Consider the following 26,886-nt stretch of genomic DNA (forward strand, 5'->3'; position numbering starts at 1 on the left):
TGAGACACAGTTACTGCCTATGAATTCGAAGCCAGCTTGATCTACAAGGTGAGAGATTGTCTCTCCCTCCCCCGCCCTTCGGAATTTTGTTAGTCCTGTCCCAGATGCAATAACGTCTTGATCACCACTCCCTCCCTATCCTTTCTGATACAAGGTATCCCCAGTACCTCAATTTCATAATCTGTAACAAGAACGTTCCCATTGCAGGATGTCTGGAAGGATCGAGACATAAGTGCATGGAGAACTTGGTAATACAGGGCTCTCTGGACATTTATTCCCATTTTAAACCACAAGGCCAAGTTTCCTCTTCCCGTTACTGTGCACTCCGACCCAGCTGACCTGGACCCCGTGCCACGCTGCACTCAGGCACTCGGTTCCTCTGCCTGACAAAGGAAGTGTATGACTCGTGCTTGCCTCTCTGGCAGGAGGTAGAGCCCCACTGATTCTTCTCGTAGCCTCTCCCCGGCACACGGAACTACATCTCCCAGTGTCGCCCGCGCGGGCCCGGCGGCAGCAGGAGGCGCGCATGCGCCGAGCGCCGCCACGCCTTGTCTCCTGGCGTAGACGCGAGCGGGTCTGGCTTACTGGAACGGGCACATCTTGGAGCGCGCGCCTCCGCTGCGTTGCGGTCCCGGGTGAGCCGCCGCGGGTTTAGTGCCATGATCCGACAGGACCTCTCCACATCCTACCAGGAGGTGCGAGCCAGGCGGGCGCGGGGGGCGGGCAGGGCATCGCGACCCCCGCGCAGGTGGATGATTGGCACTCCGTGGCGGGCGTGCGGGCTCTGCAGCAGGTGGAGCCGCTGCGTGGTCCCCGCACGCTAGGCGACCGGGCCTTTGGCCTCGGGCTGTGGGAAAAGCGCGTAGCCGGCCGCTCCTTCGCGGCTCTCCGCCGCCTCCACGGCCCCACAAGCCCTGCAGCTCTTTGTCTGTCGCCCGAGCCTCGGGCTTCCCGTAGTAGAGCCGCGCTCGCTCCGTGTCCCTGTGTTTCTCTGGCTTGGGACTGCCCCGGCCCTGCCCTGGGTGTCTCCCCGCGGCGCCGCATCCTAGGCCGTCTGCCACCACTCTCCAGGTTTGCTCAAGGCGGTGCCACCGCCCCACACCGTTAGACCTTATCCAACCCGAGCAGCCCAAGCTTCTCAGCAGGTTTCCACAGCCCAGCAGCTGGTCTTTGTAACCATTTCCACCCACGGAGGCTCACGGTCTCCACACGAGTTGGCAGAGTGCTGAGCTCAGCGCCCTGTTGAGTTAGTGACCCCGAGTGAATAACAGGATGTTATCAACTCCTGTTTCTGGGGAGTTGGGGGGGGGGGTGTCTTGGTTTCCAAGGACCGCGGCTCAGCCACACATGGCCTGTATCTCCTTACTTAGCAGGGCTTCTAAGATAATTTATTGAAGTCCAGGCTGCTGCCCTGTTTGCAGAGCAAGGCCACAGGTGGAATCTCGTGTTCACTGGAGCCATGCCCAATGAGTAGAAGGCTCTAGAAGGGTCCCCTCACTTTACCATCTTCAGGTGTGTTTTGAACTTCCAGGAAGACTGCCTAGAGATTGACCCGCGTCTTTCTTGCCTGGATTGTTTTGAGAGTGGACCTGACTCTGGGTGTCTGCTGAGGAAAGGTTCTGGCGCTCCAGGATGGGGCATTCTGAGAATGCCGGGCCAGGCAAAGGCTGCTGTGTGTCAGGCTGGTATTGAGGGGAGGGAGTGTTGCAGCCAGGCTTGGCTCCTGAGGAGTTCCAGGCTTCCGGGGACCACTATCTCTCTTGAGACTTTTTCCCCTAAATCATTGTGGGATGGATTAGAAAGCTCCCTGAGGACTGGGGATGTTCATAGCTGAGTTGGTGCAGCTTGGAGTGCTTAATCCTAGCACTTAGTAGGTGGACGCAGAAGATTAGAAATTCAGGGTCATTCTCCAGTGTGGGGAGTTTGAAGCCAGCCTGGGTTACATGAGACCTTGTCTCAAGAGGGGGGAAAAGGTACATTGTAACTTTACTTGATAAAACCATGAGCCTGGGAAGCTATTCCTCCTCCCAGTTGGATGGAATCCTTCCAAACTGACTTCATCTGCCTCCTTCCTAAAGCGATAGGACACTTACTCTAATCTCTATCTCAGTGCCAAGATCTCTGCCTCTGATGGGTCAGGTGGGAACACTGATGAGGTTGTGGTTGCCTGGTACCCGGCTGCCAATCAATGCTTGTTACCTGGGCATCCTTCCTGTGTTCTGCCGTTTGCACCCACATTTGTGGGCTTCAATGCCTCCACATGGCTCTGGCACCAGCTTTGCTGTTCTCATCTCTCTCTGAGTAGACTCTAAGCCAGCCACATTTCCTCTTCCTCTGGGAAGTGGTTAGGACCACGGGCTTTGGAACTAGACCCGAGTGGCGCTACTCCTTCATTGACTGGCGCTGTGGCTGTGGGTGGGCGTTTCCCAGGAGATGTGTGATGCCTGTACTTGTCTTGTTTGTAAATGGAGATACTCACTTGGGTGTATTCCCCAAATCTAGCCTGGTGAGTGTCCTTGAAGATGCCCTCAGGGGGGCACGCGCTGCACGGGGCCATGTGAAGATGGGGGCTGTGGTTAGACACCAGAGAATGCCAGGGGTTGCTGGCTATCACCAGAAGCTAGGAGACAGGCTGGGAACTTGTCTCCCTCACAGCTCCGAGGGAGCCAGCCTCAGGTTGTGAGAGAACACAGTGACATCGGTCTCACACATCCTGTGTCATGTGGTCTTTGTGCCTGTGTGACAGTTATGTAGATGGCAGCTTCTGCTTTTTGGCCTCGAAGAGGCAAGGCTGCCCCAGCTGAGCTGCGTTTTCCCTTCCTTCTCTAGCTCAGCGAGGAGTTGGACCAGGTTGTTGAGAACTCGGAGCAGGCAGACGAGCGAGACAAGGAGCCAGTCCAAGTCCAAGGTCCAGGGGTCCTGTCAGGTAAGTGGGTTTGGGTGCTGCTGCTGCAGCCGCTGCTGGAGGCCCAGTCCAGGCGCCTTGCCAGCGATGGCAGTGGCAGCCTCCTCTCCCTCCCCTTTACCCAGTGCCGCATCTCAAGGTCTGCTCCAGTTCTACATATTTAATCAGCCTCCGGATGGGAGGCTGTGCCTGCTCAAGGTCTGCATTTTTGATAGTGGGTTTGAACTAGTTCCTGAGGCCAGGCCAGCCCTTCTCCATGACTGATGTCCTGATGACGTCTCAGAGACCTGGAGGAGAAGGGCTCCCTTGCAGGGCTCTCCGTTGTGCTAGCTGGTGGGGGAGCTCACCCAGGCTTGGCCTGTTTCACACTCTCCTTGGCCTAACTCCCTTGCTTCCATCCGTAGCCCAGTGATTCCTTGACGGAGGCCTGTGTGTCCTAAAGCCCACCTGCCCAGCAGAGGCCACCTTTGCTGTTACAGTCTTCTTTCTGAAAGTCTCAGCCATCTTTATAAAAGCCTTGTTTGTATTTATGTGTGTGTCTGTGTGAGTGTATGCCACATGCCTGTGAACATGACCGTGGGTGCTAGAGGAGGGCATCAAAGTCCCTGGAGCTGGAGTTGAGGTGGATGCTGGGAAGGGCGACCTGGGTCCTCTGTAAGAGCACCAAGTGCTCTTATCCACTGAGCCACCTCTTCAGTCACCCCCTTTAAAATTTACTTATTGTTGGGGGGCATGTATGTTTGGGCGTGAAGCATGGCGTGTGCGTGGAGGTGAGAGACGCGGGCTTCTGTGGTTGTGCTCAGGTTTGCCATGCTGCCCTTCCTCTCCTGGTTAATGCCTAATCATTCCTCGGCTCCCTGCTGACAGGATCACGTCCCATCCTCCCATATTGCCCCTGTCCTCTGACTCCTGTTCCCTGCAGTGTTGCTGCTGCAGAGGAGGTTCGTTCCTTTGTCACCGATGTCACCAGTGAAACCTGGTGAGGGCAGGCACAGCTGTTCTCCTTAGCCTTGGCTGGTCAGTGTGGGTGAGTGGACGGAGGGAGCCTTGCCTGGTTCCAGCTCCTCGGGTGGGGTGGGTGAGTGAGGTCAGTGGATGGAGCCCCTGCTTGGTTCCAGCTTCTTGGGTGGGTGCAGGGGAGGTGAGTTCTGTTCTTTTGGTTCCTCTGTCTGGGGAGAGGAAGTCCTACGATTCTGCTTACCGCTCACTCCAAGGAAGGAGGCAAAGTGGCTGCTGTTTCCCACTGCTCTTCCACCAGGCTCTGCTGTCCCCCTCCAGCCTTTCCATCCCCACACCACACTGAATTCTCACAAGAACTCCAAAAGGTGGTGTCCTCATTTCATAGGTGAGGACTGCAAGCTCAGGCTGCGTGGAGCACTCTGACCCCTAACTCACCTGGTGCCTTATTTTTTTTAACGTTTATTTTTTGTGAGAGAGGGTGAGGGGTGAGCATTGTGGAAGTCAGAGGACTTCTGGGAGTTGGATCTTCCACTGTGCGGGCACCAAGACTCGAACTCAGGCTGTTGGGCTTGCAAGCGTCTTTGCTCACGAAGCCATCTTGCTGGTCTGGCTTGTCCGTATTTGTGAGGTTCACTGTGGGGCGGTTCACAGGTACAGTCTGTGATGGCTCACCATGGCGATTAGCGCGTTGTCCCGTACATTTATCACTTGTGGTAAGGGCGCTGACAACCCCTTGTTATCTTGAAATACGCAGCACACCAATCCTGACCGGAAGGTCGTGCTGTGCAGGAGGACCCCCGGGACACACCGCTCCTGTCTGCTGTGTCTGAGAACTTTTGGGCGCACCTCTCACATGTCCCCCTCCCTCTTTCTGGCACCCACTGTTCTCTCTCCTCTGCTGAGGTCAGCTGTTGCAGAGTCCATGTGAGTGACGTTGGCCTTTCCGGGCCTATGTCTGTTCTCAGGTCCATCCACATCACAAATGAAGATTCAGACTTCCAGTTTAGATAAAGTCTTGTGTAGCCCAGGCTGGCCTTGAACTCTCTGAGGTTGGCGGTAATTTTTAGTCCTACCCTGACTGAGATCTTGGTTTATCTGCATAAGTATATGGATTGTCTTCTCTGTGGTTCTCTTCTGATTGGCGTTTACTCCAGGAGCGGGGCACTGTGAGATGGCCAGTGAACTTCTAGATTGTTATCTTGTAACGATCTACTCAGAGGAGAGTGACCAAACAGTCTGTGGCCCAGTTTCCCTAGCTGGCCTCACCCTTTCCAACCTCTCAGGATAAGCCTTGTGTGATCATTTCTAAATTTCTGACCTTCCAGACTTGGCTTGCCACAGTTGGGTCTGCTGGGCTACTGCAGATCCAAGCCACTCCTGTCTCACTGTGGCCTGGAGCTCACTGTGTGGGCAAGGCTGCCAGCGAGTCCTCCGAGAGATGCCAGCTCGGTGTCTCTGGCTCTGCGATTGTAAGCACGACCCACCAGACGTGGCATTTTTACATTTACAGTCCCAAGGATTGGGCTTAGACCCACCTGCTTGATTGACTGAGCCATCTTCCCAGCCCTGGACCTTGAGATTGCTTCCAGTTCTTGGTGTCTGTGACCCAACCTGCAGCAGATACATACACCCTGGTTTCGTCTTCTCTGGGCACATCGGTGTATCGCTGGATCGCATGTATTTTAATATTTTCATGTTTTTTGAGACAATGTCTGATGTATCTCAGGCTGTCCTTGTTATGTGGGGAGGGTGGCCTTAGCTCCCCATCTTCCTGCTGCACCTCCTGAGTGACCACTGACATCCCCAGCCCTGTGCTTTTCCCTTGGCCTCTATTCTATTTACATGTTCTCTGATCTCTGTTGACTCTTTTCCTAGGTTTGGATTTTGTTCTTTTAATTTTTTAAAAAGAAATTCATTGTTTCATCAATGTAAAGTTTTATTTTTATTTATGTGAATATACATGTGTCTGTGTGAGGATGTGCACATGTATGTGGGTGCCTGAGAAACCTGGAAGGGGGTGTTGGATCCTCTGAGCTGGAGTTACAGGTGGTTGTCTGCCTTCCTCCCCCATGTGGATGCTGGAAGTCAAATTTATCCTCTGCAAGGCCAACAAGTGCTCTTAATTGCTGAGCCATCCCCCGAGACCATGGATTTGATTATTTTTCTGGTTCCTTGAGGGGCAGCATTAAGTTGCTTATTTAGGCTGGGCAGTGATGGCGCACACCTTTGATCCCAGCACTCAGGAGGAAGAGACAGGACAGGCTCCAAAGCTACAGAGAAAACCAGTCTCCAAAAACAAACAAATAAAAATCCCAAAATTGCTTATTTGAGATTTTTCTTTTTTTTTTTAAACAAGAAGTTTATTTAAACAACAAGACACTTGACTTGAAGGGAAAACTATCTAGGATCATTTTGTTCAAGAGTAATTTATCCCTACTTAAAGACAGATTGCCCTACATGTAACAGCTACGTACAAAAAAGTTATAAAATTGTCCTTGGTTTTACAATGATAAATGAAAAACATTAAAATTCTCCAATCGAACAAGGTATGCAAGGATTTTGTGGTTGGGTTCTTTTGTTAAAACATTGAGAGCAAAATAACTTACTGGAATATAAAGATAAGAGCTGATGAGCGAGCATGGCACTAATGGAGCAGGGGGTTATTTCCCAGAACCAGTACTTTCCCCCAGACCACCTCCATCTGCTGTCAATCAAAACAGAACATTGGCCATTTAGTTTAAAAAAGAAGAAAAAGAAAGAAAGAAAGAAAAAAGCTCAATATGCTTGTGCACATACACCAGTTACTTTATGTACAATAAAGAAATGGGGACAGGGAAATGAAAGAATAGAGAAAACTATACTGTAGTAGTCAGGATGTGGTGGAACCAAATTGCGGCTTTCTAATTGCTAATGTATTCTTGGTCTATAACAAAATTCTGGAGTAAAGTAGCAGGTCCCCTTTTTAGTAGACACCTCCTGTCTGCTGCTGGAACACATCAATCGTATCTTCATCCTCCATTTCCAACTGTGCAGGTGTGTCTGTTTCATTGATTGGCTGTTCATCAAACCGGAATCTGATCTGCCTCATTGACAAACCCTGTCGTTCACAATAGGCTTTCATTAGTTTACTAAGTGGTGTATGCCTCTTAATTTTAAACTGCACCACAGAGCTATCCTGCCCCGCCACCTTCAAATTAATATGGTCGTTGTTCTCGGTCTTGACTCCTTCCTTGGGTTTCTCGTCGGCCATGGTGAACGCCGGAGTCTCCTCAGCGGCCGCTTCACAAAAGAGGCACCAGGTCCGCACTGAAGGAGACACAGGCAGCAGCAGGAGCGGCAGCGGCGGACGAGGCGGAGGGCGCGCGCACGCTGTGTGCTCCCTCCCCCCGCGCTGCGTGCCGAGATTTTTCTTAATATAAGAATGTTTTGAGATTTATTATTTTTTGGGAGGGAGTTGAGACAGAGTTTCTCTGTGTAGCTTTGGTTGTCCAGAACTCGCTCTGTAGACCAGGCTGGCTTTGAACTGACAGAGATCTGCCTGCCTCTGGGATTAAAGGCGTGCGCCGTCACATGCCAGCTCTATTCATTACTTATATTTGTGTATATATGTGAGAAGCTGCCCATGGAAGCCAGAAGAGGGTGTTGAATGCCCTGAAGCTGGAGTGATAGGCAGTTGTGAGCCCCTTGAAGAGAGTGCTGGGAATTGAACTTGGGTCCTCTGCAACAGCAAGTGCTTGTAACTCCTGAGCCACTCTGAGCCCTTGTCTCTATTACTGTGTTTGTGAGTGTATGCACTTGTGCATGTATGTAGGCCAGAAGAGGGCATTGCATATCCTCTGTGAGTGTATGCACTTGTGCATGTATGTAGGCCAGAAGAGGGCATTGCATATCCTCCTCTGTGAGTGTATGCGCTTGTGCATGTATGTAGGCCAGAAGAGGGCATTGCATATCCTCCTCTGTGAGTGTATGCGCTTGTGCATGTATGTAGGTCAGAAGAGGGCATTGCATATCCTCTGTGTATGCGCTTGTGCATGTACGTAGGCCAGAAGAGGGCATTGCATATCCTCTGTGAGTGTATGCACTTGTGCATGTATGTAGGCCAGAAGAGGGCATTGCATATCCTCCTCTGTGAGTGTATGCGCTTGTGCATGTATGTAGGCCAGAAGAGGGCATTGCATATCCTTCTCTGTGAGTGTATGCGCTTGTGCATGTATGTAGGTCAGAAGAGGGCATTGCATATCCTCCTCTGTGAGTGTATGCGCTTGTGCATGTATGTAGGCCAGAAGAGGGCATTGCATATCCTCTGTGAGTGTATGCACTTGTGCATGTATGTAGGCCAGAAGAGGGCATTGCATATCCTCCTCTGTGAGTGTATGCGCTTGTGCATGTATGTAGGCCAGAAGAGGGCATTGCATATCCTTCTCTGTGAGTGTATGCGCTTGTGCATGTATGTAGGCCAGAAGAGGGCATTGCATATCCTCCTCTACCACTGACCCTCTATTATCTGTTTCTTTGAGGCAGGGGCTCCCCTGGAGTCTGGAACTCATGTTTCTTGGCTTAGGCTAGAAGGTAGCAAGCCCCAGCAATCCTCCACCCTTAGTCCCTCAGTCTGACTTCCTCCGTGGGAACAGGACCTGGCCCTCATGATAGAGCAAGTGCCAGCTTCTCTGAGCCCCAGGTTCCCTGTGTTGATGTAGATATTTGCTGTTGGGAGCTCCTTGTTGTCCCGGGTCACACGTCCAGGCTGGCCTTGAGGTCTCGTGGTTGCTCGGCTTACAGGATTGGGCCACCACACTTGACTCCATCTGACTTTTATTCTTCCCACTTGAAATTTGCAGGGGACTGTGTTTCCCAGCACCTATGTCAGCCACTCACAATCACCTGGGAGAGCCAACTCCGCCTTCTGGCCTTCGTAGGCACCTTACCACAGCGTCTAACTCACCTCCCCCAAAAGAAAAGGTTTAAATTTTGGAAGCTGGTACTTTGTGTCACAGTAATGGAGTATTTTGAATTCAGTCATGAATTTACCCCTCCTAAAGAGTTAACCGGTGTGTGTTCCTGATATAATTATATTTTCCCCATGCGTCCGGCTGGAACAGTCCATCCATCCCTGTTTCTTACCAGGCCAGTGATGAGGAACCTTCCAGCTTTGCTTGGAAGGACCCTTCTCCCATTTCTGAGACGCTCCGTTACTGAGGGGGGAATTCTTGGCTGGGGTACTTTCTCCCTGCCTGATGTCCTCTGGGAAATCAGTGACTGTACCTTCCTCGCCCCCTTTCTAGCTTTAAATTCCTCTCTTCTCCCTCTCCCTCCCCCCTCTTCTTCCTCTTCTCCCTTTCTCTTTTTATCCGTCCTTTCATCCTTCATCCATCCATCCTTTTTTTTTTTTTTTGAGATGTGATCTCCCTCTAGTCCAGGTTGGCCTTGGTCTTGTGATCCCCCACCTCAGCCTTCCCAGGCTGGGATGATAGTCTTGCACCTCTGCTCCTGGCTCCGGTTCTCCTTATCTCTGGACAGCTTCTAAGAATGTCTTGAAAGGGAGCTCTTTGCAGTGACTAGAACTTGAGTCCACACCTTACTCGATGGCGGTTAGCTATTATAAATGATGCTCTCTGTGCCTTCCTTCATCCCTTCCTCCTCTGCAGTGTCTATTGTGTGGATCTCTGATTGATGGCTTTCCATGGATGCCGCGGTTTTCCCTGCACTCTGCTCTGTCTGCAGCTCGCTTATCAGTGACCTGACTTCAAGTCTAGAAATTCTGCTTGGTCTAGTCTGCTATTGCTGTTGCAGATATTAGTTGTATTTTTGATTTATTGGCATCTTGATTTCTCACGTTTTTTTTTTCTTTCCTTTTTTGGTGTTTTTTGAGATAGTTTCTCAGTATAACCCTGGCTATCCAGGAACTCTCCCTGTAGAACAAGCTGGACTTGCTGCCTGCCTCTGCCTCCCAAGTGCTGGAATTAAAGGTGTGTGCCACCATGCCTGACTTCATCCTCATATCTCTCTCTTTCTCAGATTTATGTCTTTTATGTATATGAGTGCTGTAACATTTACATGCCAGAAGAGGGCTCCAGATCCCATTATAGATGGTTGTGAGTCACTTCTGGTTGCTGGGAATTGAGCTCAAGACTGGAGGAGCAGCCAGTGCTCTTAGCCAGGAGGCAGAACCACCTCTCATTTCTTACTGGCCGAGTCTTTCCTCCCCTCCCGAGCACGCGCCCACTCTGGTGTCGGTGAGGACTTGCTTGCTCCCTCTCACTGTGTTTTCTCAATTGTTACTTGGAATTCCTTTCTGTGCATTCCACTGCGTCTCTGGAGAACTACTGTGCTTTGTAGTCTCATTTCTTGCTCTTTAGGCCCCACATGCTGTTGGGTGTATTTTCAGTACATGCATGCACTATGTTTTTTACCTGTGTCTGCCCCACTGCCCTTCCCGGCCTTGCCTGACCGCTGATGTACTGTCAGATTGACTCTTTAATCCCACATCGGATCATGAGGGTCCTGCTTTGTGAATCTACTTCACACAGCGCCAGGTTGTCTAGTTCCATCGGCTTCTGCAAATATATAAATGTCATTTTTCTCTGTGTGTGGGATAGGTGTGCACGTGTTCATGTGTGAACTTGTGTATGTCTGCGCACACGAGTGTGCATGTGGAGGCCAGCGGTGAACTAATCCAGACAATGAAATGGCAGAAATGGCACCACTCAGATTGAGTCTGGGTCCTTCCTCCTAGGGTAGACCTCTGGAAGTGGCCTCAGTGCCTGTAGATCTGTTTCTCAGATGACTCTAAATGTAGACAGACTTACCGTGAGGTCGTCATGAGCAGTGGAGATGGCTCCACAGATAAGGAGCCCACTGACCCAGGAAGATCCTTCACCCATCGGGCAGGATGTCTGTAACATCAGGTACCGCCTTGTGGAGTGTTTGAACTCCTGAGTTTTCGTCTGGCTGATCTGTCCCTGATGAGGATGAGCGCTGAGGTTGTGTTTGCTCTGGGTCCTGCTCCCCTTCAGGTGTGGCAGTGGTTTGTTTTATGGGCTTGAGAAGAGGCTCATGTAAACTCAAAGTCATTGTCTTCTGGGAGAATTGGTTTTTTGGCCACTGTGTGGTAGCCTTCCTTGTCTTATAATCCTTGCCTTGGAGTCTCTCTTGTCCATTGCAATCATGGGCTGTTGAAGGAGCAGCGGGCTGTGTTCCTGCCGCCCAGCTCCCGGCTGCCTGGCTAGCTTATGCCCTGAAATAATTAACACAGAAACTGTGTTCTTTTAAACACTGCTTGGCCCATTAGCTCTAGCTTCTTCTTGGCTAATTCTCACATCTTGGTTAACCCATTTCTAATAATTTGTGTAGCACCACAAAGTGGTGGCTTACCAGCAAAGATTCAGCATGTCTGACCTGGTGGCTGGCTCCATGGCGTCTGGCTCCATGGCATCGGCCTAACTTCCCTTCTTCCCAGCATTCTGTTCTGTTTACTCTGCTTACCTAATTTTCTGTCCTATCAAAGGGCCAAGGCTGTTTCTTTATAACCAAACAGAAGACCCTCCCACATCACATGCCACTCCTTAGGTTTTCCACGATTCAGGTTTCTGTTTGCTTAGAATGTCATTTTCCATTCTTTTGGTTTAAGCCTGTATGCCAACAGGGCACTCTGAGCTTCTGGAAGGCGCCTGTGAGCATGGATTCTTTCATTTTTTTTTTCCTAAAAGGCCTTTATTTCTCCAGCATTCTTGAAGGTAGATCTCATCACTGAATATAATAATAACTCTTGGCTGCAGGGTTTCCACCAAGGAGTCTGCTGTTGGTCTAGTGGGGATGTCCCTAACGTGACTTTTGTGTTGCAGATTTTACAGCTTTCTCGTGTACTTCTGGCAGTTTCATTATAACATGCCGTGGTTAAATCTCTTCCAGTCATGTCCGCACCGTAACATGCTGTGGTGGAGATGTCTCCTAGTCATGTCTGCACTGTAACATGCCGTGGTTAAATCTCTTCCAATCATGTCTGCACCGTAACATGCCATGGTAGAGATGTCTCCTAGTCATGTCTGTCTGGGCTTCTAAAGCCTTTGTACCTCAGTGTCCACGTCTTTCCTAAGATGAGGGAAGTTTTCTCCCTGTTTCATTGAATAGGTTTCTGTTCCCCTAACATTTCTCACTGAGCCCTGTGCATTCCCCACTGAGGCCTCCCACTGTCCCGCGTTTCCCACTCATATCGTCTTCCTGTTTTCACCCAACAGTTTAATCGCATTTTAAATCGCTGACCAGGCATCTTATCCATCTGGGTTTCTTTGGGACATCTTGCTAATAATTACATTCTTTAGGGAGCATTATGTAACCATGCATTTTCATCTTTTTGGTCCAGTGTTAAGATTGGTGTGCAGTGGACCAGATATTTCTGCCATACCTGGTGGCCTCCATAGTAGTTGGCCTTCTCTTGAACGTGCACCTCAGTCTGTTTGATTGTCACTGGGCAGCACAGTGGCCTCTCATGGCTTCCTTAGCTTGTGCTAAGGAGTTCAGGACAGAGAGGAGAGCAGCAGGCAACCAAGACTGCAGAGTCTGGCTGACTTGGGCCTGCAGCACCAAGGGGCACTGACAGAAAATACTCCTTTATTTTCTGAACTGAAGGAGCTGGCATATGACCCAGTTGAGAGTAGGACCTGACATGAAGTTTGGGGTTCCCAGCTGCTCACAGCTCTGAGAGCCTTGCTTGGTAGGAAACGATGAATTCACTGTTAAGGAGAATATTGCGGGGAGCACTCGGGGAGCAATTCCTGTTGCTGAAGAAACAGGACCTGCTTCTCTTCGCTCCCCTTGGCAGTGACGATGGCAGGAGTGGATGTCACAGAGCCGCAGATGCCAACTAGGAGAACAATGCCAGACACAAAATGGAGGTGGAAGGGACAGCACCACGGAGCAGGCACATCCCTTCCCTACTGCCCAGTGCTCGGTGGCTCAGGAGCCGGCTTGTCTGAGCATTGATCTTCATGGAGGCTTGTCTTCCTCGACTGGGTCATGTTTTCTTTTTTTTTTTTACCTTTAAATGTTGTGTGTACGCACCCGTGCACACACATGCATGCATAAGTCAGGACAACTTCCGGAAGTTGTTCTTTCCTTCTGTCACGTGGGTCTGGGGATGGATCCCATGTTGTTCGGCTTGGTCCCGAGTGCTTTACCTGCTGAGCCATCTTTGCTGGTCCTAAGCCACATTTTTTAAAAAATTCTTTCCATGTCTTTTTTTAACTAAATAGTTAAAAAACATCTTTTATTATTTTGTATGTATTAGTGTTTTGCCTGTTGCCTGTATATAGGCATGTATACTACATGTGTGCCTGGTGCCTGTGGAGGTCAGAAAAGGGTACTGGAGTTACAGATGATTGCGAACCACCCTGTGGGTGCTAGGAATTTGAACCCAGGACCTCTGTAGGAATAGCCAGTGCTGTTAACTGCTGAGCTGTCTCTGTAGCCCCTCATGTCTAGTAAGTTTTAATTGAACACTGGTGTATTAGGCATGTTCTTCTAGGTGAAGAGAACTAATAGACTGTGTACACGTGTGTCTGTCTGTTTGTATCTATGCGTGTGTGCTTGTGTGCGTGTGTGTGTACAGAACAGCATCTGCCAGATTGGCTTACATGGCGAAGCCTGGCAATGTCTGTCTGCGTGCAGGAGAGGCAGAGAACCTGGTAGCCACATAGTCACAGAGCTTGGCTCTTCAGCAGTCCCCTCTGGTGCAGGAGCCTGGAAGCTTCCTGGAGAGCTGCTGGCCTTCTCTCTAGGTTGGAAGGCCTGGGAAGCTGGAGTTAGGCCTTAGCAGGGACTTGCAGGACTCACTCAGGAAACAGCCAAGATGGCAGGGCACACTGCTTTCTCCTGGGGACACTTTCTATCTGGGTAGCCCATTGGCAGACTGCGGGTCCTCCCGGCCTCTCTGGAAAACCCCTGTCTCCAGAGGTGTGTGTCTCCTGGGCAGGTGGGAGGAGACCAGGCAGCACTGCTGTAGATTCTGGGCGCTGCCGTGGCTCTGAAGTACTTTTGTCTCGGTGGGTAGGTACTCTGCGGCCCTGTCTTTTCATGCTGCTAGCTGGAATCGGCCATTTCTCTTCCTACATCAGCTCTGCTTCCCCCAGCCCTCAGGATATTCAGCCAGTGACTTGCACAGAATTAGGGATTTCCCCTCTCTGGGACTCCCCTACTTTCAGGATTTCCCCTTCACTTGAGCCCTGAACTCTGTCACCCTGAACCATGTCATTAGGAGGTTGATATGAACCTTCAGGCAACTCTGCATCTCAATGATCATTCTTTTTCTTTTTTAAAAATCTATTTAAAAAAAAAAACAACTATCCTTTTTCATTTTACATACCAATCCCAGTTTCCACTCCCTCCCCTCCTCCCATTCCCTCCACTTTCTTCCCCACCCTACCCACCATCAGTCTTCAGAGAGGGGAGTCAACAAAGTCTAGCACATTGCTTTGAGGTAGGACCAAGGCCCTCCCACTGTATGTAGACTGAGCAAGGAATCCCTTCAAAGAGAATGAGTTATCTTGATTGAGAGAGCCACGAGGCTAGCAAGAAACCTGGCTCTAGAGAAATTCCCTGGGATCCACAAGGATGACCCCAGCTAAGACCCTAAGCAGTAGTGGAGAGGGTGCTGGAACTGGCCTTGCCCTGTAGTCAGACTGATGACTATCTTAAATGTCACCATAGAACCTTCATCCAGCAACTGATGGAAACAGAGGCAGAGACCTACAGCAGAGCACAGGGCTGAGCTCCCAAAGTCCAGTCAAAGAGTGGCAGGAGTGAGAATATGAGCAAAGAGGTCAAGACCATGATGGGGACACCCGCTGAAACAGCTTACCTGTGCTAATGGGAGCTCAGCAACTCCAGCTGAAAAAGGAAGGAACCAGCCTAGGTCCAAACTAGTTCCTCTGAATGTGGATGACAGTTGTATGGCTGGGGCAGACTGCGGGGCCACTGCAGTGAGACCAGGATTTATCCCTCCTGCTTGGACTGTCTTTTCGTTACCCATTCTCTTTGGACGGATGCCTTGCTCACGGGCCATTCTTACCTCTAGAGGTCAAGTCCTTCCTTGTCAGCCTGTGTTCTTTAATATCTTCATTAAATTTAATACACTGCTCAGATCTTACGGTCATCATCTGAGGCAGGTGGTGTGACCACACCACTTGGTCCCTGTTGGAAGTCACAGCCACAGAGACAGCTGACCTTTCCCTCAAAACTGTGGTGTGGAATGAAGGGAAAAACACCACAGTCGGGTGAACCAGGCTGCTGTCCAAGCACCATCCTGGGTGGCTCATATCAGGAACCTACGCCTGGTGCCTGTGTCCGAGGTCAAGGCACTGCAGCGCTGGCGTCTGGGCAGGAAGCACCTTAAGGAAGGAGGGGCTTACTTGGCTCACGGTTTGAGAGGACACCATCCATCATATTAGACATGGTAGCAGTAACAGGTGGTTACTGTATGGCATCTATATCACATAGCAGAGGGACACTCATGTCCTTGCTCAGCATGGAGACCCCAGTCAGATTAGCCACCAAGGGAAGGTTTCCTTGGGAAAGGGGATTTCTAAGTGAGCAGGGTAGAGTTGGCTATGAACTTCAGAATGGGCCCAGGAGTGGCAGATAAGAGCAAGCAGTTCAGGACTGAAAGATGGGGAAGGGAGGGCATGTGGGCCTGACGGAGACTACTGGTAACGTCGGTGGCCTTGGAGAGGGGGGGAGCAGACCACTGCTGGCCGCTCTGGTGACCCTGCTGTCCTGCCCCCAGGCGTCGACAGCGAGTCCGCCTCCAGCAGCATCCGCTTCAGCAAGGCCTGCCTGAAGAACGTCTTCTCGGTCCTGCTCATCCTCATCTACCTGCTGCTCATGGCTGTGGCCGTCTTCCTGGTCTACCAGACCATCACAGACTTCCGAGAAAAGCTCAAGCACCCCGTCATGTCTGTGTCTTACAAGGAGGTGGACCGCTACGACGCTCCAGGTAGGGCCTGCCGGGCTGGGCATCAGTGCCCCGGCTTTGGAGCTTTGCTTAGCAGACACTGCCTCCCTGAGCCACCACTGTGTTCCCAGCCCAGGCAGAGAGGAGCAAGGTGGAGATGAGTTGTAGGCATGCATCTGAGAGCTAATGCCGGGCCATGGGGCACCGAGCGGGCAGGGAGGAGTGGCACTGGAGCCAGACTTGGTTAGGCACGAGGTGGGCAGCAAGTGCTTGTGGGAGGAGGAGCAGCCCGGGGTGTATACAGGAGGCAGTGGGCTGCTTAGGAGAGAGGCGAGAACTCCTGCTAGAGCTGAGGGCCAGGGAATAGGGCAGTGTATTAGCTACTTTTCTCTTACTGTAACAGAACAGCAAGGCCAAGGTGACTTAAAAAAAGAAACATTTAATTGGCTTACAGTTTCAGAGGGTTCGAGGCTGCCATGGTGGAGCAGAGGCATGGCAGCAGGAACAGCTGGGATCTCACAGCTGGAATGGAAAGCAGGCAGAGAGCAAACTGGGAACAAAACCTCAAGCCTGCCCTAGTGACACACCCGCCTCCATCGAGGCCACATCTCCTTAGTCCTTCCCAAACAGTTCCGACAACTGGGGCCCAGGTGTTCAAACACAGGACCATGGGAATGTTCTCATTGAAAGTGCCACAGCGGGGCTGGAGAGATGGCTCAGTGGATAAGAGCATTGCCTGCTCTTCCAAAGGTCCTGAGTTCAGTTCCTAGCAACCACATGGTGGCTCACAACCATCTGTAATGAGGTCTGGTGCCCTCTTCTGGCCTGCAGGCATACACACAGATAGAATACTGTATGGTGGAATGTGGAGGCGGGTACACACATCATGTAGGGCCTAGCCCAGAGGGCTCCAGGCCACTCTGTGTACCTTTCTCTGTGTGATGGGATGGCTGACCCCTGAGGACTGTTGTCTGGCTGGCTCTGTGTAGTGGCACTAGAGAAGGAGTGTGGGCTCAGACCCTGCCTGCCATGAGTGTGCCTCCTGCTCTGGCCCCAGTGACCCCAGGACATCCTGCCCACAGGCTGGAGCCAGAGCTCCCAGACGTCACCCTGCAACCGGGCTGGTCATTTCTTCTCGCCCTGGCTTTGCTGGTCTGGGCTCCTTGTGGGTTTTTCTCACAGTGTGTGCTCCCATCCTCAGCTCTTCCTCAATACCGTGTGTTGTCGGCAGGGTTTCTGCTCTGGAGTCTTGGCTTGGGAGCCTGAGTTGAGAGCACACAGGACATTGTGTGGTGTGTGTTCTTGAAACTCCAGCAGAGCAGAAGAGTGAGCTCTGGGGAGCCCCCCAGCCAGAGTCTTAGCAGCACCAGGCAGGTGGGGCCTGCGAGGCAGCTGTGTGCCGTGAGGTGAGGGGTGACCGAGGTGCTGAGTGCCCTCCATTGGGGTACAGCTGTGTTTTCACCCCCTTTCCTGTTCCCATCTTGGCGCTGTCCCAAGGAGGCAGGTGTGAGACAATGTGACGAGCCCAGGACTGTGGCTTCTGACACTTGCGGTTTCTGTTTGTTCCAGGGATCGCCCTATACCCTGGTCAGGCCCAGCTGCTCAGCTGTAAGCACCACTATGAGGTCATCCCACCTCTTGCCAGCCCTGGCCAGCCGGGAGACAGGAACTGCACCACCCAGAGGATCAATTACACCCATCCCTTCTCCAATCACACCATGGTAATGCCTGTGTCTCTGGGTGGTCTCGTTAGCCGCCTTCCTTCCCTTACAGCCTGTACGCGTGGACCATGGTCCTGGCGGTGAGAGCGTGGTATATGTACCACTGGGGCTGATAACCCTCAGGGATTCTTGCCTTGGTGGGAGGTGGCGGGGCTGCAGGTGGGTCTGCCTGTGGTTAGCAGTCCCCCTGGAAATACCAGGTTCCAGGAACTGTCACCATGCCTGTGGATGGGGTCTAGGAATCCATATTTTGTGAATGTAAAGATGGTATACTGGTGGTGAGGATGGCTGACTCCCTGCGTCACACAGGGCAGGGGTGTGGCTTTGCATTGTTGTATCCTGGCTTTTTTACTCCTCCAAGAGGGGCGGAATTGATGGGGCCATCTGAGAGCTTCCTGGGCACAGGACGTTGGTGACTGGTGATTTGGATGAGAACGGCCCCCAGAGGCCCTTTATTTGAGTGCTTGGTTCCTAGTTAGTGGAACTGTTTGGGACGGATTGGGAAGTGTGGCCTTGGGGGAGGTGTGTCACTGGGGGTGGGCTTGAAGGTTTCAAAAGCTCATGCCAGGCCCAGTGGCCCTCTCTCCACGCCTGCTTTCTGTGGACTTGTGGACCAGGATGTAGCTCTTAGCTGCTTATCCAGTATCATGCCTACTTGCGCGGTGCCATGCTCCCTGTCATAGCGATAGTGGACTAAGCTTCTGAAGCTGTAAGCGAGCCCCCAGCTTTCTTTTTTTTATAAGAGTTGCCTTGGTCGTGCTGTCGTTGCCCTGGTCATGCAGTCTCTTCACAGCAGAACAGTGCCCGAAACACCAAGCGTGATGATGGAGAGGACCGGCACTGTGCAGCCGAGCCTCTGTGCAAGGCAATGGTGGGTGCCCTGGAGGCCGAGTATGTGAGTGAGATGTGGCTAGGGACAGAAGCAAAGGAGAGAGTGTGTCCTGCTGTAGGGTCCATCCTGCGTCCTTCGGGTGAGAGGAACCTCAAGATTCTAGCTGATTAGTCTCCAGGCCACCCCCTAAAGCCTGATGAAATGATTTCTACTCTATGAAAAGCAGGAGAGGACAGATAGGGCGTGAGGAAAGCCCTTCTGGTAGACCAGAAGGCCAGAGGAGCTCGTATACAGTGCAGATCACTGTTTGGAACTGGTTGATGGAGCTGGCTGAGCAGAGAAGGCTCACAAACCAGGACAGGACAGGCAATGCAGGCCTCCGGCCCCCAGTTCCACGTGACTGAATGACTGGGTTTGGAGCATGGCTGACGGCTGTGGCTCCAGGACTTTGTCCTCTCCGGTTGCAGAGCTGCTGGGGAAGGTGTTTCTCTGGGTGCCAGGCCTCAGAACAACGTTTGCACAGGCTGAGGGAAGGCCCTCTGCTCAGGTGTGGAGACAGAACTCCTGCAGGAACCTCAGGTGCTCCTTGCCCACAGGAACCTCAGGTGCTCCTTGCCCACAGTTGCAGAGTGCTCCCATGGGTAGAGAGTGTTGGCAAGTGGATGTGAGCACCAGGGAGACGTCTTCCCGTACTTGGCATCTGAATCCTGTATTCCTGAGAATGGGCAGTTGGTGTCACTGGGCATGTCCATGAGGCCAACATGAAATAGTGACCTGAATCCAGTCCAGAAGAGGGGACTGCATCTGCACTCCTGACTCTCCTCTTTCCCTCTGAGATGCACGATGGCACGGGGTGCAGCTGTGCCCATTCGGGGAACCCCTTCCTCTCCTCTGTGGGTGGCACACTTCCTAGGAGGCAGCTGCTCACACTCAAGACTGTTGTACTGCTGTAGGAGTTCATAATTTAAATATAAAACCCATAAAATAAGGGACCAAAAGTCAGGGTGTTTTCATGGGAAGGAAGTTAGATGCTGTCACCCCCGCCAGTTCTGAGGGACGGTTGATTTTCTTCATCAGCTCCTTCCAGCCACAAGCTGTGAACCTCAGAAGTTTCCGCCTCCCTGGCCACCTGCTCGCTGAGCAAACCCCGGTGTGTGATGATGTAATGAGGAGTGGGGTGGGCACTTAGGAGGCCGCGGCAGGAGGATCTTGCTTGAGGCCCGTTCAGCCTCAGTGCCACACTGAGGTTCCATCTCAGAAAAGAAACACGATGTGCCAGTGTCCGTGTGGCGAGGGAGACGAGTGTTGACGGCAGCTCTGCCACTCCGGTGACAGCCAGGCAGGGCCTGTGTGGTACAGCTGCCTGGAAGGTTCTCGGCGACCATGGCGATGCCACCAGGGCCTGCGTTTCTGCTGCACTGTGCAGGCAGCTCCTTCCTGCTGCTCTCCGGTTGCTGTGGCCTCAACTACAAGCTGATCTGCGTTGCTGGACGCTTCTGTGGTCACATCAGAACTGGATGTTAGCAAACTGCCCTCCTTGGATCTGCTTTCAGCTTGAGTCATCTGGGGACTGGGGCTGAGCTGGCAGGTGGGGAGGGGGCCTATTCTCGCTGCCGTGAGCTGTTAACTGTGCAGGCTCTGGCTGACTGAGGCCTCTGACAGTGACCCCCGTTGAGGGTCTTGTTGGGTCACATTGCCTACATCTTCCGGGTCTTGTTGACTTCCTGGTTTCTTATGCTCTGGATTTTGTGGTGGTTTGCCTGTAGCCAGTGATTTGCTTTCGTACAGCCAGGTTCACCCCTTTTCTAGTCTGTAGTATTGGCGCGTCCTCCCTGCCTGGGTTTCCGGGCTCTCACAGGTGAAGCTCATGCTATCTCTTGGACTTTCCTAGCTCCCATAACAATCGGTTCCCTCTGACAAAGTGCTCGCTGGTCAGAGTATGGGCTTAGCTCCTGTGTCCAAATGCGCTTCTTGATGGAGCAGCCTGACTGGCAGCCAGGGTCACATGGGCGCTGTCGCGATTGCCCAGCAGTGTTGCGCTGTGTTGTTGTCCTGTCCACGTGGTCATGGTCAGTTTCTGAGCACATGCCTGTCCCCTGGAAGGTAAGAGGTGAGGAAAGGTGAGGTGGTCTCGGGTTACTCCGTCAGTTCAGTTCCAGCTCCGAGAGCCATCCTGGGGACTTTAGTTGGACATGACAGGCTAGTTTGTGTAGAAGAGAGGTGAGCACATCCTGGAAAATCGAGGATAACGTGGGAGGAACCGTAGACACTCACTGCACAGGATGATGCTCTTGGCAGCACAGCTCTGGCTCAGGGACCAACCAGCCATTCCTGGGCTGCATTCAGGACAGGAGCGGTCCAGGGTACAGGAAGGCAGGATGGTTGGGAGCCAGGCATATGCAGTATGCACGTGTAAGATTTAAGACATGACAGGCTATACTGGGGAGTGTTGAGGTATTGGCATCCCTTGTAAGCCAACCCAGAAGGCATAAGAGAAAGACGAACAGCCTTCATTCACTGTATTGAATCAAACTCCCATGTAGTAGATGACGTCTGGAACAAGCTTAACTGGGGCACACCAACACATGACGGGCAAGAAAAAGCACCCTCACCCAGTAAAAGTGTTCCGTAGCGTGGACAGCCTGTGAAAAGGGACGTGTGTCACAGCTGGGCGCTGGGTGCTGTGAAGCCTCCCCCCTCCCCGCCACCAGCTTTTGCATCCTCAGGCTGGAGGGTTTGGTGACAGTTCCTAGAGGCTGCTGGGTGACCTGCTGTGGGTTTGCCAGGCAGTGCTTGTGACTGAAGCCTCTGTGGGGCTGTGTGAGCACTGGGGGAGCTGCGTGAGCTGAGCACTGGGGAGGCCTGTGAGCACTGGGGGAGCACAGCCCCGAGCACTCAGTCTCTGGCTTTTGTTTTCCCCACAGCAGTCAGCCCTGATTGTCCAGGGGCCACAGGAAGTGAAGAAGCGGGAGCTGGTGTTCCTCCAGTTCCGCCTGAACCAGAGCAGCGAGGACTTCAGTGCCATTGACTACCTCCTCTTCTCCTCCTTCCAGGAGTTCATGCAAAGGTGGCTGTCCCACGTCCTCAGGGCCCGTCTCCTGCCGTGCACTTCATGCTGAACATGTAGGGTGAAGGTGGGGTACGGGAGCGACCCTGAACCTGGTGGCCCGTTACACTGGCTGCAGTTAAGAGATGTGCACAAGGGTGCAGAGTTGCTTGCCCTCTGCCTGCAGTACTATCCTGGAGAGGGCTCAGTCGGCCTGGGCTGCAGAGTGGAGGGAGCTGCCTTCAGATGGTCCCTGCCCACTGACAGCTCCTGTTTTCAAACACTGGGGACGGTTTAGTGCCATCTCTGGGGCCTAAAACACTTAGTAGAAAATAGAATATTCTTGTCTGTCCCTACCTAGTCTTGATCAGCTCAGGCTCCATTTCTGTGATATAGGATACATCACCGTGGCGGGGAGGTGACTGCCCATCTGAAGATAAAGTCACATGCTGCCTCTGCTGGCCTTCAGGATCTCCTAGCCAGCACCTTCTCTGCTTATAGCCTGCTGTCCTGCCTCCGTCCTGGAAGTCAGCAGAGGCCCGTCACCTTTCCTAAGGGTCCTGAGCCTAGCACTGCCGCTTCTGTGTTTTTACTCTCTGACAGTTCGGTCATTTTCACCCCCAGCCTCACCCCACCTAAACCCTTATTTCCCCCCAGTGAGTCTGTCTACCTTCATGTCCTTTCCTGTGTAAACTGTTTTCAACTAGAATTGACTACAAGAACATGGTTGGGACCATTGTGACTACACTATTGAAAGAAATGACAGCTTCCCTCCCAGCAACCAATAACTCATAATCCCCCAAGATGAAGTGCTGACAAGGCCCAGTGATAAGCAGCTGTGGGGAGGGCGGTAGCTGTCGTGTCCAGAGAGGACATCTTGTTCACATCCCTCCTTTCCCCTCTTCTGCAGTGTCCAGTGTTCTGATCTTCGGCGGGAGGGTGGTGGCAATGTTACAACCGTCTCTTTTAGGACCAAGCACTGTTTTCGAGGCAGGGCATTACTCTGTAGCCCTGACTGTCCTGGAACCCTCCTGCCTCACCCTCCCTGGCACTAGGAGGTTGCACCCGCTCACTTGTGTGTTGCTTCTGCTGCTTGTACGGCCCCCACGGAATGCTCTTCCATCGCGGGGCCTCTCAAAGGGTGGTTGAATTCACTGAGTGTGGCTTGCCATACTTTAGCCATATTTCAGGGAGCCTCTGGAAACCCAGGTGTGGGTGGCCGAGCTGGTGGGGCAGAGGCTATGAGAGGAACCAGTGTGCCCACGGTGGAGGTGCAGTGGGGGGCAAGGATCATGCTGCTATCCCCCTACTGTGGAACTGTTTGGAAACCAAATGGAGGTATAGTCAGGTTGGGCATTGCTTTTGATGCTAACTGACCAACAACCCTGGTAAGGCAGCCAGATTCTGGAGAGGGAGCAGGGAATCCATAGTATCAGATTGTACCAGAAAACAAACCAGCATCACACAGGACTAGAGTTGGCTTTGGCCACATTGGGTTCCAGCTGTCAGGCCTGGATTAACTTGGACCTTCCTTCTCTCCCCAAGCTCAGACAAGGCAGGCTTCATGCAGGCTTGTGAGAGTGCCTACTCGAGCTGGAAGTTCTCAGGAGGCTTCCGCACCTGGGTCAAGATGTCACTGGTGAAGACCAAAGAGGAGGATGGGCGAGAAGCTGTTGAGTTCCGGCAAGAGGTTGTGGTTGTTTCCTTGACGTATATGATGACTTCCACACTTGGATCTGTGGTGGAGGGAGACTTTGAGGGGAAGGGTCTTTTGGGTGGGGTCGTAGGATGAGGATATCTTTAGTAGCCCTTGTGGAGGCTTCACGTGCTAAAAGCAGTCCAGCAGCTTGCTTTTTCCCCACAAACCCATCTCTTTGCCTGTAGGCATGGGAAGGACTTTCTGTGCCAGGGATTGTGGTGGATAAAGGGATCAGGCACAGTGGGGTGTGCTGACCTGTTAGGATGCAGATGAGCTGATCAGAAAGCTTTTGGTCCCTTGGCCCAGAGCCAGAAGCATGCTGCTCCTGTAAGATGTCTGCCCAGTCCCACGGGGCTTGGGGTGTCCTTAGTCACTGCCCTCCTGGGCAGCCCTGTAATTAATCTCGGCATTGTGTTCCTGCGGCCAGTGTGAGCATCAGATCAGAGATGGCCCTGTGCCTTTGAGCCTGTCTTCCCAAGGTTGTTCACACAGCTTCTTTCATAGTCGACTGGCTGATCTTATCATGTGTGTCTGCTAAGTATGTTTAGAGCTGCCTCATCATATGGAGTGGGGGCTATACTTTGTCCCTGTAGACGTCAAGGGTTAGACTGCTTATCTCAAGTATTTTGAAATTTGGGACTTTTGAATTTGTCTTCCGTAATGGTTTGTGAGTCTTGGCACCTGATGGCAGATTTTGGTGACAGTTCAAAACACTACCAGGCACTGCAGTCTTTCTGCTCCCAAAGTACTGTAGAGTCCCAGCCAGCTCTTGTACCAGTGAACAGGTCTCGTACATGAAGCTTGACTTTCCCTCTCCAGAAGATGCCATTAGGAGAGCCAAGGGCTGCCTGCTTCCCTTCCCGCTCTTACCTCCCTGGGTCCAGGAAACAGAGGGCCCAGAAGTGCTAATTCTCCATTTGTCCCACCCCTAGACTAGCGTGGTTAATTATATTGACCAGAGACCAGCCGCCGAGAAGAGTACACAGTTGTTCTTTGTGGTCTTCGAATGGAAAGATCCCTTCATCCAGAAGGTCCAGGATGTAAGTACTGCCAAGAGTGGTCCTTCCTCACTCATCACAAGATGTCCCGAGATGGTCTTGGTGACAGGGAAGAGAGTCCAAAGAGCGGGTCCCAGGATGGATTCTGTGAGATGGATACATTTTGCTGACACCCATGATCCTAAAGATTGGCCCAGGCTGTGTGCGAGGTGTGAGGGCTGGAGGCTAAGACAGCTGGGGTGAAAGGAACCAGCTTATGGATGTGCGTGGGAGGTGTGCTGATGCTCTGCACCCAGAGCCACCTGCCACTAGAGCCCTTGAACCGTGCCTCTCAGCAGTCCTGAAGGGAGAGGTGTGGCCACCGGGCATGTGAGAACACACCACTGAACCAGGCTGACCAGTGCTTTTTTAAAGCCACACACGGGAATTCCAGAATGTATGAACTCTAAGTTTGGTGAGGGAGAAGACGCCGTGGAAGAGTGCTTGTCCAGCACGCATGAGCACTGCACGGGGATGAGAGTATTGGATGGGGACAGTAAACAGCTGTCGCGGGGCTCTGTGGCATAAACAACTTTGGCGAAAGAAAGGTTTTTGGCTGAGTGGCTGGAGAAAGTGCTGAGCTGGAAGGATGATTAAGTCCAGCTCGGACAACATCCCAGCAGGGGAAGCAGAGGTCTTGTGGCAGAATGTGGGGACACAGTTGGAAACAGGTAACGGGGGGGGGGGGGGGGGGGCGGCAACTTTAGGGACATCTGAGTCACTTGTAGAACCAAGCCACCAAATTAAAGCTCAGTCCGAATGTTTTCAGTTTGAGAAGGAATCTCCTCTGAGTTACTTCATCGTGTGGAAGGAGGGGCTCAGAGGGCCCTCCAGACCAGCTGTCCACATTAAGTCTGAATGGGCTGAGGCACGTGTCTCTGTGGGTCCAGAATCCAGAAACGGAGTCGAGGTTGATGCAACCCAACACCCCCTTTTGTTTCTGCTCCCCAGATAATCACGGCCAACCCTTGGAACACCATCGCACTCCTCTGTGGGGCTTTCCTCGCGTTATTTAAAGCAGCAGAGTTTGCCAAACTAAGTGTGAAGTGGATGATCAAAATCAGGAAGCGATACCTCAAGAGAAGAGGCCAGGCAGCAAACCACATCAGCTGAGGTCGCCGTGCCAGCACTCCGGACTGACGGAAGCCTTGGCTTCCCGTTGACAACCCCACCAGCAATCCTGTACTCACTTGAAGGGACCTTGCAGGGAAGGGCGGTCTTTCCAACTGGACGGTCAAACCTGGCCCAGAAGGAGGCTGTTCTGAGCCCACAGGCAAACATCCAATGAATAACCTGAAACTTATTTAAGTACTTAAATTATTAACAGACATTTTACCGCGCTGTCTAGTGCCTTGGAGGAGGGGGTTGGTGGAAAGCGGCTTCTTCCTGTCTGCCCATTAAGTAGTTAAGCTCCAGGTTAAGAGAAGTCTCCCTCTTTACCTTAGATTTTTTTTTTTTTGTAAAGTGTAGAGATACATCCTGTATACACACTTCCTCCTGACCTTTATACCACCTACTGTTGTTACTTAAGAACAGTAACAGAGCTTAGGTGAGACTTTTTTTTTCCTTTGTAAATGTAGCCCTGGTGAACTCACTGTGTAGACCAGGCCTGCCTCTGCCTTCCCACTGCTGGGAAGCAAAGCCTCTATTCCTGCTCCCAGCCTTACGTGAGACTTGAAAGGCTACTAGAAACTAGTGGTTACATTTCTGATGGACCAAGCTGACAAAGGTGTCAGTTCAGTGGCCACTGCTGGCAGCACTGGCACAGATGTATACAGTAGTCGCCTACTTAGTGTATCTCGATTTCATTAACAGGTAAATAAAGTTGGGCTAATACAAGGAATGAGTGTGAGTAAACCAACAGGCACCAATACCGGACTTGCGCGTGCTGTGACCGCCAAACCCCAATGGCGGCATGAGTCTGGACTGACCCCTGAGGTACGTCACCACTGCTTCCAGGGAAGGTAAGCTGGACACGGATGGCAGATGGCCAGACAGATGGACACACCGCACTACAAATGAGCTGCTCAGTAGGCCACTATGTCCTTCAGAAATGCTCGCATAAAAGGGTGACCTTTAAGGCTTTGACAAATAGCACTTAAATAAACCCAGACCCCATCTTTTCCAGATGGTGTGGGAATATGGGTAACATTCAAAGAATTCACAATAGGCCCTGGGGAATCTGAAGGGAACTGTTCATGTGTATAAGGAGGGCATTTTTGTCTCTAAATTTAGCAGCAAGAAACTTTGTTTTGGCTGAATCCCTAGAAATAAACTTGTATAATGAAATACTCACCGCTATCTATTTCATAGATGTACAAAAATTTTAGACCAAAGGTTTTTTTTTATAAAATGCCATTATAGTGCAAATGCGAAGCATAAACGTATCACCAAGATTAAGTGTGAAAGGCTTCCTAAGTGCAGTCGGGTGTGCACTTAGCATGGGGAGCCCTGGTCACAGACCTCTGTAATGAACTCTGCCCCAGTGACCACAGGAGCTTCACTTTCCTGGATTGGGAAAGCTGAGCTATGACATTTGCTTTAGATAAGTAGGAAGTATTTTTGCCTACTGACTGAGTTAAAAACCCACCTGTCACTTTCTGGAAAGGCGAGCTTAGTGTTCTGTGGTAGGGTTGTACCTCACTGTGAGCAGACTGGCCTGCCAAATCCACTGTTTGAAAATGTAGCAAAAATCACAAGCCATTGTACTGCAAGGCTTTCCCACGTGGGTATCACAGCAGC

The 26,886-nt window shown here is 51.8% G+C and overlaps 2 protein-coding genes across 3 annotated transcripts; one reads left to right on the forward strand and one right to left on the reverse strand.

Annotated features, from left to right (window-relative positions):
* Window positions 1-563: 563 nt before the first annotated feature.
* Pacc1 (proton activated chloride channel 1) lies at window positions 564-26,425 on the forward strand. 2 transcript variants are annotated; one of them, XM_041635502.1, is made up of 8 exons: window positions 564-695; window positions 2,830-2,926; window positions 15,642-15,851; window positions 17,379-17,530; window positions 21,287-21,429; window positions 22,954-23,098; window positions 24,040-24,147; window positions 25,096-26,425. In XM_041635502.1, the coding sequence occupies exons 1-8, from the start codon at window positions 660-662 to the stop codon at window positions 25,255-25,257; spliced, it is 1,053 nt and encodes a 350-aa protein (XP_041491436.1). In that variant the 5' UTR covers window positions 564-659; the 3' UTR covers window positions 25,258-26,425. The 2 variants fall into 2 exon arrangements, with proteins under 2 accessions (XP_041491436.1, XP_041491437.1); XM_041635503.1 differs by lacking the exons at window positions 22,954-23,098; window positions 25,096-26,425 and having other exon boundaries at window positions 24,040-24,151.
* Window positions 6,590-7,115, reverse strand: LOC121435927 (small ubiquitin-related modifier 2-like). Its single transcript, XM_041635504.1, has 2 exons — window positions 6,962-7,115; window positions 6,590-6,904 (listed from the first exon to the last, which is right to left on the reverse strand). Exons 1-2 carry the CDS (start codon window positions 7,113-7,115, stop codon window positions 6,828-6,830), a joined length of 231 nt encoding a protein of 76 aa, XP_041491438.1. The 3' UTR covers window positions 6,590-6,827.
* Window positions 26,426-26,886: the final 461 nt, after the last annotated feature.

This window comes from Microtus oregoni, unplaced genomic scaffold (assembly GCF_018167655.1).
Source record: "Microtus oregoni isolate MIOR12 unplaced genomic scaffold, Mior012 000047F_ref0000412, whole genome shotgun sequence".
Lineage (NCBI taxonomy): Eukaryota > Metazoa > Chordata > Mammalia > Rodentia > Cricetidae > Microtus > Microtus oregoni.